This window comes from Frankliniella occidentalis, unplaced genomic scaffold (genome assembly GCF_000697945.3).
Source record: "Frankliniella occidentalis isolate FOCC.00 unplaced genomic scaffold, Focc_3.1 Scaffold46, whole genome shotgun sequence".
Taxonomy (NCBI): Eukaryota; Metazoa; Arthropoda; class Insecta; order Thysanoptera; family Thripidae; genus Frankliniella; species Frankliniella occidentalis.
Genome location: NW_026267176.1, coordinates 111,814 through 122,527, shown reverse-complemented (window position 1 = coordinate 122,527; position 10,714 = coordinate 111,814). Strand labels below are relative to the sequence as shown.

Sequence of the window (10,714 nt, the reverse complement as noted above, 5' to 3'; positions counted from 1 at the left end):
TCCCTCCCTCCCAAACACACACACCTCAATATCTCACTGTAACACGCCTCCTCTCCCTCGCTATTCCCAACTATTCCTATACGTACCCCCTTCGCCGCAGCCCAGGTAATGACGCGCACTCCACCATGAGCCACGTCCGTCCCGACCACTCAGCAGCTCTGTCCTTTGCACCCTGCACCCAGCACCACTCGGTGCTGGCGTACGTATGTGCACGGAAGTGCGCCCGTGCGCAGTGCATCGAGGCGCCCCACCGGGTCCGCGATTGATCGGGCTGAGCACGCGTTGGCCGAAGTGAAGTAGGTCAGTCCCGCCGGCCCGGACACCCCGAACCGGACACCACAAAACAAAAATATGAGTGGGGGCTCCGAACCGGTCCGAACCCGACAATACTGATGAGACACAAATTATACTACGTAACGGGTGTTGCATTTAAAAGACGTAGGTGGCGCCTCACCTCATGCCGTTGTCTTTCGGTGCGGTGTGGCCAGCGATGCTTTCTTATAATTTTTACTTTTTTCCCTATTTTGCCTTTTGCCTTTTTTTTCGGCCCCTGTTTGTCGTGGTGTGCGCCTGCGCCTCCGCAGCCCTCGCGCCAACCGCACGGTCCACCCCACCCGCGACGATCGAAACTACAAGCTGTAGTAAACGACTGAACAAGCCATTTTTTTTCCATGGGGTGCAAAAAAAAGTGGCTTACACTTTTTGAAAAGAACAAGACGGTTTGTGGTTGCCGTCTCCGTCCCTCCCGGCGGTTTCGGCGTTGTGCTAGCCGGGGCTGCTAGCCTAGCGCGGGCGGCGCGGGCCGCTCAATCACCGCAGCCACTCCCCCTCCCGCGCCCATTCATTTTAGCATGGCGCATGGCGCTGGCGTTTCCTGCGAGAAATTGCGTTAGTTACTCTTTTCTTACCGACGTCGCTTCGATTCTGCCATGGCGGCTGCGTTTCGTCCGAGGTTTTGCCCTTGGCCCGCACGCTGCTTGCATCGGGTCCCCCTTTCCGCTCGCATCAACTTTGGCTTGCTCGAAGCCCTCGCGGCTAATAATAGTGACGATGATGATGACAACAATCATCATCATGATTTATTTTTATGACGATGTCGAAATGATAATCACCACCATCAGACTCCGCAGTGCCATTACCGAGCCCAGCTCGCCAGCTCGGTCGCCTGGTGGACGGCGACCGCCTTGAAAGAACATGGGCACAGACAGACAGACAGACAGACAGACAGACAGACAGACAGACAGACAGACAGACAGACAGACAGACAGACAGACAGACAGACAGACAGACGCCTTCTTCGGTCACTGACTGGAGGAGTAGGCTTCGGAATCGGATATTTGATTTGACGTCCTCCTCGTCTCTTAACAGTACATTTGTTGCGTGTTTCAGAAAATGGGCGCGTGTTCGCGTTCGGCAACAACAGTTGGGGCCAGCTGGGACTGGGGCACAAGAACACCGCTACCATGCCGAGCTGCGTGAAGAGTAAGCCGATAGTGTGACACAGTGTTATTCAAACACTGTGACGTCACATTCAATCCAATGTAAACTGTGCCACATCGCTCGGAGAATAACATGAATCATTCCATTGACAGGTTTGAAGCCGGAGAAGGCCACTCACGTCGCTTGTGGGAAATCACACACCATAATCAGCACATGTAGGTTCAACGTCAAGAGTAATTGCTTCCATTTTCCCACAACGAACGTTCCGTTCCACTGTCCACGAGGTGGCACGAGTTGTCGCATTTTTTTTCAGTTTTCAAATGGTCTTATTGATGTCAAATTAAAATACATTTGGGTTTTACATAGGTTGGTGTGCTATTGCCCGTAGGCCTTACAGTATTTTCTTATATTAATTAACCGGTGAAAAGGTGATGCGTTGATGAAGGGCTGATTGGTTGATGCTTTGATTTTGGGGTCCTCTAGCTTAAGGCCAGGGAGTTGGCGCAAGTTGGCGCTGCGCGCCCCTGTGGCACGCGGGGTGGGCCGCCGTCTCCACGCGGCTGCTCTGCGGGTCGGCCTACCCGGCGCGCCGCAGGCGTCATCATTAGCGCCGCCTCGGGAAGCGTTCGTTGTGAAGGCACCTTATAAGTGCGAGAATAAAGTCCGCCAGTTTGAACTGACTTTCTAGTCTCTCGGTTCAAAACTGACGGACAGTCCAAGAGACAGCTGCTTAGAAAGCCTTGCAGTTTAAAACTTATAACAGAATATCTCGCATATTTAAAACTGACGTAGGGTAAGGTGCCCAGTGATGGACACTGTACCAGTGATGGCCACTTTTCTCGATTTGCAGCCAAACTCATCACTGTACGATCTTGGCTCGGAACTCGTGTTCTAGTAAGACCCCTACCGGGGTAATAGGCCTAAGCCAAACCACCTCGCTCTGTTCTGTACATTCCGAGAAAAAAGGGGTATCCATCACTGGGCAGTCCATCTCTTAAGGTGTCCATCATTGGGCATCTTACCCTATCTTGCCGTACAGTTGGAGCAGCATTTTCTCACCAGTTTCAGGGAAGGTGTTCGCCTTCGGCAGCAACATGGACTGCCAGCTCGGCGTGGGCGACACGGAGGAGCGGGTCAGCCCGGAGGAGGTGCCGGGGCTGTTCACGGGCGAGGACGGCGTGCGCATGCTGGCGGCCGGCTGCCAACACTCGGCCGTGCTCACGGGTACCACACCAAATACCAAAGCTCTCATTAACAGAAATGGTTAAATAAACTAGTGATTAAATGTTGTTTCTCTTCTCCTAGTTGACGGAGGTGTTTATGTGTGGGGTAGTAACGCTGACGGGCAACTGGGGCTGGGAGACTCTGTTACAGTTGTAGATACACCAAAACGTATTGACATTCCCCACACAATAGCCTATATAAGCTGTGGTTACTACCACACCGCTCTAGTTACTGGTAAGCTGCTTCCTCCCTTATTTTACTTATCCTTATAATTCTCAATCATAATTTTTAATAATAATGACATTTTAGAGAACGGAAATTATTATTATTATTATTATCTTTATTAGTATTATTATTATGTTTTCTTTTAAGAGGATGGAAAGCTTCTTATGTGTGGAGAAGGAGAAAATGGAAAACTAGGTCTGTCAAGAGAGAATAGAAATATTTTTGTTCCAACTCCTGTCAATATTAATGTACCCATCAGGTCTGTGGCTTGCGGAGGAAATCATACAATTGCTGTATCAAGTAAGAATCTAATGCTTCATTTTGATGTACAATACTTAAACCATTCTAGTTATAATGTTCATGAATTTCATTCCCAGTGGACGGTGACGTGTATGGATTTGGTTCAAATTTAAGTGGCCAGTTGGGTCTTGGTAGAGAAGTTTTATCTTTTTCTGTCCCTGAGTGTATTGAAACATTACTCGGGAAACATGTTTGTGCTGCTGCTTGTGGTGAAATTCATTCAGCATTTCTTACAGGTGAAATTCACAAACTGTTTTTAGTTTGAATTGTTGTTTAATATAGTAGGTTTATTTTTCAATGGCGGGAGAATCAATTCAGTATTCTAAAAGCAAACAATGTTTTTAAATTATAGTGGAAGGTCATATGTATGCTTGTGGAGATGGTCGCCATGGAAAATTGTGTGTTGATATAGAAAATGGAGATGATGGAACAGTTCAATGTACGCCACAGTTTGTATCAAGATTTTCTCAATACAGAGTGAAGCAGGTAAATTTCTTTTGTTCCAATAATTGTTTTGGATTGTACCATCAATATTGCGCATGAAACAATAATTTGTTTTGCTTTGTAATTAATTAGGTTGCCTGTGGCGGTTGCCATACAATGGTACAAGCAGTTCTTGAGGTTGATGCTTCAAAAGGTGATTCTGACAGACCAGTCAATGGAGATGTATCACTAAGGTTGCAGAATGCAGAGTCAAATGATAATGAGAAGACTTCCGCTTTGCCTGTAAGTGAAGTTATGAACTAGCTGCCACAGTTATAATTGTTTTTACACATTCTTTACCAATACTAACGTACTTCAAGTATTATGGTTTGGGGAGAATCAGTCCCAAACTGCAGTTTCATAAAAATGACATCAATAAGTGATGTCAGGTGTAACATTTTGTCATTTTGCTAACCTGCTTTGATATAATTTTGACATCATGTGTTTCATTTACTTCAGAACCTACTGAATGTTTATTCTTGTTTTTATTTTATTCTTGAAGCATGGTTTGTTTTTGTTTTCTGGCAGGAAGGACAAAATCGAGTGCTTCCTCCTCTTCAAAATGCACCTGCTCTCAATGGTTTTCCAGAGAAAACATCTAAGAGGGAAATTGATATGCCCCAAAATTTGGCAACCGAAACTGCAATTGAAACAACTCAGTCAACTGTAGTCAGAGAAGCTCGGGAGGTGGCAGAGAAAGAATACGGAAGATCTGACCAAGGCTCACAAGCAATGGAACAGAATGTAGAAACCTCTCGGTTGAATAATGGTAACAGATCACTTGATGATGAGGAGGAACAGCCTTTAACATCTCAAAAAGACTTTGTGACTGTTGTAAATGGTAACCATAAAATGTCAGCAGGTGGGTAGTTATTTTATTGTTTCGACCATTCATGTTTTGTCTTTAGGGATAACTATTACTTTTTCTATAACATTATCTGCGCTAGAGTTATACAATTGGTTTCAGATCAACAGAATGCAGAACTGTCCAATACTGATGAGACTTTAGCAACAGATAGCAGAAATGATTTATTTTCTAAATTTAATCTTCGGGATGCAAGTGATCTCACAAATGATTACCATGATAGTTTGAATGAAAGAGATGAGGAAGAAGTTGAGGAGAACTCTGATACACCAAGGACTGTAGAAGCAGAAAATGACGAAGAATACATAAAAACTTTAGAGGGAAGAAGATGTTCTGTGGATGTAACACCAACTTTAACTGTAACTGGAACAGTCAGTAACATTTTCATGTTAAAAAGTAACTTAAAACAAATTTAAAAAATCAACAGTTTTGTTTTTTTTTGTTTTAAAAGGATGGTGTTGACTTGGACAATGAAGAGGTAACTGTAACAGGGGAAGATAAATCTATAAGCAAGCCAAATATAATGGCCAACATTGACAAGGGTAAAACTGTCTTGTAATCACTTATTTGGTTGTAAATACCTACTGTTGGTAGTGATTTAATGAAACAATAATTTACAGGAGAGGGGAAAATGGCAAAATTCTTCAATGCTTTTCGTCGTAAAAAGTTATCCGAGGAAAATGTTTCTGTAAACAAAGCTTGGACCGATGACAATAGGAGTGAGTACAATCAATCCACTGTATTTGATTTGCTTTTAGGTCAAATAGGTTCTTATGACACCTTTTTCAGGAATATCAAGTGAAAACAATCTCAAAAATGGGAAAAGTTCTCAATCTCAAATCAAATCTGGTCAGGTGCACAGGGTAAGAGCTTTTTACTCAAATTAATTATTTGAAATGTTTTAGTCTGCTGGTCTCTTTGCTTATCTATCTTATATTATGACATAACACCTTTCTCTCTTTTTTGTGTCTTTCCCTACTTCCTCTTATACTGTTTTGTGATGTTTTTCAAATTTATTTTTGTTTCAGTCAAAGGCTTGTACAATCCTGTGACATTATGACATCTATCATCAGACATTCAACTCACCTTAATAACATTCCATTGTAAAGATTTTTTTTAATGAAAAAAAAAAAATAAAATTTAAAATTTAAAACTCCAATTGTGAAATATCTTTTGTAAGGTTTGATTGTGAATCCAATCTGTTAAAATACATGTGTGTCTAAAATACACACAGGCAATTTTGTAACTTAGTAGAGTCTTAACTTAAGAAGTTACCTCTGAATTGATCACTCTGTTTTGTACTATAACATGCAGACTACAAAATGAGACAGATTGTAGACTATGTAGACATAGCCTGAGAATCTTGGATCTTGGGAAGTATACAGAGGTTATGAAGGATACATAATTGCAGTTCTATATAAGTTTGTTTTGTTGGACTTCAGTCAAACCATGTGTGCTCAGGTTTGAATCCCGTATTCCTGCTATGCTCTGGTCTGTAAAACTACAATAAAAGAGGTTCAAAAGGCAAATGAAAGAGATGCTTGATGTGTGTTGTTGAATGATGTTTAATACAAATACGGTTAACCCAAGTAAGAATTTTGGATTTTTTTTCTTTCCTGCTTCTGCTAGTTCATGAAATAATAGCAGGAAACAAAACAGAAAATTCATGGTATGATCGTTTAAATACAGTGTTCGGTTGACGTCATGCATGTTTACAGATTGTGACTGAAAATATGAATCTTTGGATTGGAGAAAGCTCAATGACGCATGATGATGATCAAGGTCTCATGTCTTCTAGAATAGCTTATTGAAAACGGTGGCAGTTAGATTGACCTCACACCAGAGTTCATTAGACATATAAAAATACCTCATGAAAAGCAATCTATTATGCGGTTCATACTAGTAGATAACTAATAGAGATTTCTTATACAATAAAGAAATAACTGAGGCTCAGAAACATACAGCACTCCATTTAGAGAAAATATAGTTCTTGCACAGAAAAGAGAAAGAACAGTCACACATTTATCTTGAAAGCCTTAAAGCAGTTTAGGTCAGAGATATTTAGGTAATGTCCGAGACAGAAGTACACAAATGATTGCGGGTCCAATACTGAAGGTAAATATAATGGAGAAATTAGGTTTGTGGCAATATTGTAGACACCATTTCTTTAGGGATCTCAATATCATTCTTTACTTGTAGTGAACAAGGTCAGATGTTAACAAAAAATCCTGACACATACTGATTCAATTTAAACAATTGTAAAACAAAAGTAGAGATTCAGCAGATAGCCACATTTAAATTATTGATTTAATACAAGTAAACTTAGACAACACATTCAATTAATAGATTCCGGCACACTGAAAATAGAGAAATGGAACTGGCTGATTGGTTGGATGGCTACTTGATGAAACTTTTTCAAACAATTTTTGTTAAAGATAACAAAGTGTAATTTTGTAAGTTACCTGATACCAAAACAGTTAAGGAGAAACTGTCAACAACAATACTTCATCTCTTTCTTGAATCAACACAGTTCAGTGGTTTGCAAAATAAAGTACTACAGTTATAAAGCTACTACTACAATGGCCGTTTCTTGATTTAACAAAAAAATCTATCTTACAGCCCCTTATGAGTGACCTTATGATAGACGGCTTATGTTAACTCCGGAAACACTCCGGACCCAATTTTTTGGAATAACATGAGCCTTATATTAAATCTTTTTAAATTGACAAAATAATCATGAGAACTTAGGTACTATCAGCACAGAAAGAATTGAACTCTTTCTGCTTGCAATTCAGACGTCAGAGAGGTTCAATTCTTTCTGAGCTGATAGGACACCCTTTGATGTAAGGGCCCTTGTAGTCTTGCTTTTAAGATGAAGTGAAGGTTTTTACCACTCTAACCAAGCCTTCACCATGTTTTAAATAAGAAAGGAACATAAAATTCAACACAAATAAATTTCTGTGAGGTTTTTCTTTAACTAAATCCTCTAAAACCAACAAAATTTACTACTGTACGACCAATCTAACAACAACATCCAATGTACATATGATCTAAATAGTCAGTCTTTAATGACGAACCCATTTATGTTTAGTGATTAATCCTTTGTCACTATGTATGAAGGGGCATTTGGGCTTGGTGCAATGTGTTCCAAATTTGCAAACCTAGGAATGAGCAAATTAGAGTTTAACCAGATTAATACACAACCCTACAGACTGAGAAAATATTTAATCCGTTTGTAAAAATTAGCACTAAAGAACAAAGGCATTTTTCTTACCGTAGGGTGAATGAAGGGACAGCTTATATTACTGCAATTAGGAAAGAATTTACAAGCCTGCTTGATACTTGTTTGACTTCCCAAATGATTGGCACCTAAAAAAAAATTACATAAAGGATATACATCATCTTCATACACAATATTCATGATAATATTACAGGTAAAGAATAAGGCACCTACCAACAGGAGGTGTGAGCTGTGAACTGTGAGTAGCCCTTGGGCCAGTATGAGTATATGGACAGTCACTTCTAGTGCAAGCAGAGTTGAAGCGACAGGTAGGATGAATATACAGGCAGCGCTCACCAAATTTACAGTTTGGAAACAACCTATATAAAATCAAGAAAAGAGAAGAACAACATTTTCAGTTTTAGTATGAATGTTTTCGTTAGTAACTTTTCATTTAAGCAATTCTTGGTGTCTTACTTGCATGTTGTGCTTGGATGAAGAAATTCACACTTGTCCCCATTTTTACAAGCTGGCCAGAACTTACAGCGTTCAAGGCTTGAACTCTTGCTTCCAGCTGAAATAACTGATTAAGAAAAGAAAGATTTGTTTGTGAAAACATCACTTTTTTACAGAACAGTAACAGACTTTTTATCAGTGAGCAAGATGAGAGAAAATTTAACCTTTTGAGGGACGAACTTCCACAGAGCTGCTGGGAGAAACAGGTCTCTTCATTGCTGGGTTCAAGGAAGAGGGAATAGGTGCAGCAATTGCGGGATGAAGAACTGCCTTCTGTTCCCGAACAGCTGCCTGTTGTCTTAACAACTCCTCTCTAAGTTGTTGTTCTTTAACTAATTCTTTTCTGAGAGTTTCTTCATCTTCATCTTCATCTTCCTCACTTCTATCACCAGGACCGACCTGAGTTTGAGGTTTGCTTAAGCCATCTTTCCCTTCAGTTTCTAAAGCAAAGGACCGTAGTAGCATTGGATCCAACCCATCAAGGGTGACAACAAATTGTGTCTTCGTTGGTTTTCTGGAACATGGTATTTATTTAAAATATTTTGCTCCAACCAAATACATACAGTATTATCTAAAAAAAAGGCCTACCTTTGAATAGGTTGATTTTCTGAGACAGCGCCACTATGAATATCAGAGGTTTTCAAAGAAGTAGTATCAACATCTAGAGCATCATCTAAGTCATCGGGGTCTATTTCACTGGCATGTTTGGATACAGTTTCTAGCTCTGTTTCTGCATCTGCTCCAGTATCAGTGCCTTGTTCTGAGTGGACATCAGGGAGTGCAGTTTCAAATTTTGTGGCTTCTTCAACATCTTTGATCCATCTCCGAACTTTATCTGTTTGTATAGGGTCTGATGACTCTTGAGATTCTTCACCAGCTATAATTCAAGCATTTTGAAGTATAAGGGAAAAAACTAGGACTCTCTTAGCAGAAAACGCAATAAAAAGGTGAGCTTACCAGGAGAGGCAGGTACCTGGATGAGAATGTTCAAAGAGGGATCCAAAATAATTGAGCCTTCGTCATCACTTCCATCCCCGAACTCTGTAAATAAATAAAAGATGATGTGATTGTCACTTGACATTTACCACATTAATAAGACGCTAAAATAATAGAGTGCAACAACTCGAAATACCTGCTACTAATGATTCTTTCGATGGGGCAGCTTTCTTTCCAACCACTGTGAATGACATTCTCTTCAATTTTTCTCGAGATGGCAATCGAGCCAGCTGTTTTAAAGGTAACGCTTCATTCTTCAATTTGGGAAATCAAAGAAAGTACAAATTTGTAATAATATAATCATGAGGAGAGAATCAAATGTATGATATCATATTGATTGCTAAGCAATATTACTTACATTTGATGAGGACTGGCTTTGTAATTGTAACCTATCTTTTACATTTTTCTTGACTTGTTTGGGAGAAACTTTGATATTAGACAATTCAGATCGAACAACCACCTTAGATACTGACTTTTGAGCTTCAGCAACAGCTTTAAGAATGAGGGAACGATTAGCCTGCATGGCTGCTGGTACGTGTGGACGAGGCTTCACTCGTACCACACTCAATAATGTAGGATCAGTTCCATTTTCATCATTTTCAGACAAAGATGGGCGAACAGCACTTGTTTGCGATTTTCGAGAATGATTTTGGTCTCTTGAGCGTCGCTGTTCGCGGTCTCGATCTCTACCATGTTCCCTCTCTTTCTGACGCTCCTTGCGAATGGTTTCTCTCAGATCTTGCTGTTCATGCTTTCCACTATTTCTGTGATCCCTTCTTCGATTGTGATTGTCAGCAGTAGAAGAGCTTCGCCTCCGTGATTTTTCTGATTTTTCTTGAACACTCCTCTGACTCACAATATGGGACTGAAAAATGCGTTTAGCTAAGGCCTGTAAATTATGAAAGAAAAAAAAGTTATTCAGAGGAACAGTAGTAGGATATGCGGTTTATGTTTAAATAAATGATAGTTAAGGGGTAGGAACAAGTTTAACTTCATCACATAAACTCAAGAACAGCAAACATGGCTTTGTGACAGCTGAGATACAGTGATAACATACAGAAAAGACGGCGTTAAAGTACCTTTGCTGGACTAAAATTTTAAAAACTCGGCCATACTTCATGTGTTTTTAACTAGGTGTCTTCGGAAAAATAAAACTCTTTCAAACTGATAACACTTTTATATGTATTTCTATTAAAATAGAAAAATATCATAGTAGTCCACATTTATTTTTATAACATTGCAAGAATATTAAATAAAGAAAGTTTCAATGTAAAATAAAATAAATAAATAAGATATCATAAGTACTTCATAGGTATGGAGACAATAAAGAAGCATCCCACAGAGGGCATTCAATTAGGAAAGAATTTACAAGCCTGCTTGATACTTGTTTGACTTCCCAAATGATTGGCACCTAAAAAAAAATTACATAAAGGATATACATCATC

At 40.0% G+C, this 10,714-nt stretch overlaps 2 protein-coding genes across 3 annotated transcripts in view; one reads left to right on the top strand and one right to left on the bottom strand.

The window, feature by feature from the left end:
* The window catches only part of LOC113216533 (X-linked retinitis pigmentosa GTPase regulator-like), a 16,215-nt gene extending 10,082 nt beyond the window's left edge, over positions 1-6,133 (top strand). The window contains exons 3-16 of one of the 2 annotated variants that reach the window (XM_052267101.1): positions 1,390-1,482; positions 1,593-1,655; positions 2,503-2,664; positions 2,746-2,898; positions 3,037-3,189; positions 3,267-3,425; positions 3,542-3,675; positions 3,766-3,915; positions 4,201-4,534; positions 4,640-4,896; positions 4,989-5,079; positions 5,158-5,256; positions 5,327-5,400; positions 5,566-6,133. In XM_052267101.1, the coding sequence (XP_052123061.1) occupies positions 1,390-1,482; positions 1,593-1,655; positions 2,503-2,664; positions 2,746-2,898; positions 3,037-3,189; positions 3,267-3,425; positions 3,542-3,675; positions 3,766-3,915; positions 4,201-4,534; positions 4,640-4,896; positions 4,989-5,079; positions 5,158-5,256; positions 5,327-5,400; positions 5,566-5,589 (1,946 nt within the window). In that variant the 3' untranslated portion in view covers positions 5,590-6,133. Of the gene's footprint in view, positions 1-1,389; positions 1,483-1,592; positions 1,656-2,502; positions 2,665-2,745; positions 2,899-3,036; positions 3,190-3,266; positions 3,426-3,541; positions 3,676-3,765; positions 3,916-4,200; positions 4,535-4,639; positions 4,909-4,988; positions 5,080-5,157; positions 5,257-5,326; positions 5,401-5,565 lie in introns of both variants that reach the window. The other variant, XM_052267100.1, reaches the window with a different exon arrangement.
* Positions 6,085-10,714, bottom strand: part of LOC113215668 (zinc finger CCCH domain-containing protein 14) — an 8,960-nt gene continuing 4,330 nt past the window's right edge. The window contains exons 8-16 of the mRNA XM_026435331.2: positions 9,628-10,158; positions 9,406-9,523; positions 9,231-9,314; positions 8,862-9,150; positions 8,438-8,787; positions 8,235-8,340; positions 7,992-8,137; positions 7,812-7,906; positions 6,085-7,698 (exon numbers count right to left, since the gene is read on the bottom strand). Of these exons, the coding sequence (XP_026291116.1) occupies positions 7,603-7,698; positions 7,812-7,906; positions 7,992-8,137; positions 8,235-8,340; positions 8,438-8,787; positions 8,862-9,150; positions 9,231-9,314; positions 9,406-9,523; positions 9,628-10,158 (1,815 nt within the window). The 3' untranslated portion in view covers positions 6,085-7,602. The remainder of the gene's footprint in view (positions 7,699-7,811; positions 7,907-7,991; positions 8,138-8,234; positions 8,341-8,437; positions 8,788-8,861; positions 9,151-9,230; positions 9,315-9,405; positions 9,524-9,627; positions 10,159-10,714) is intronic.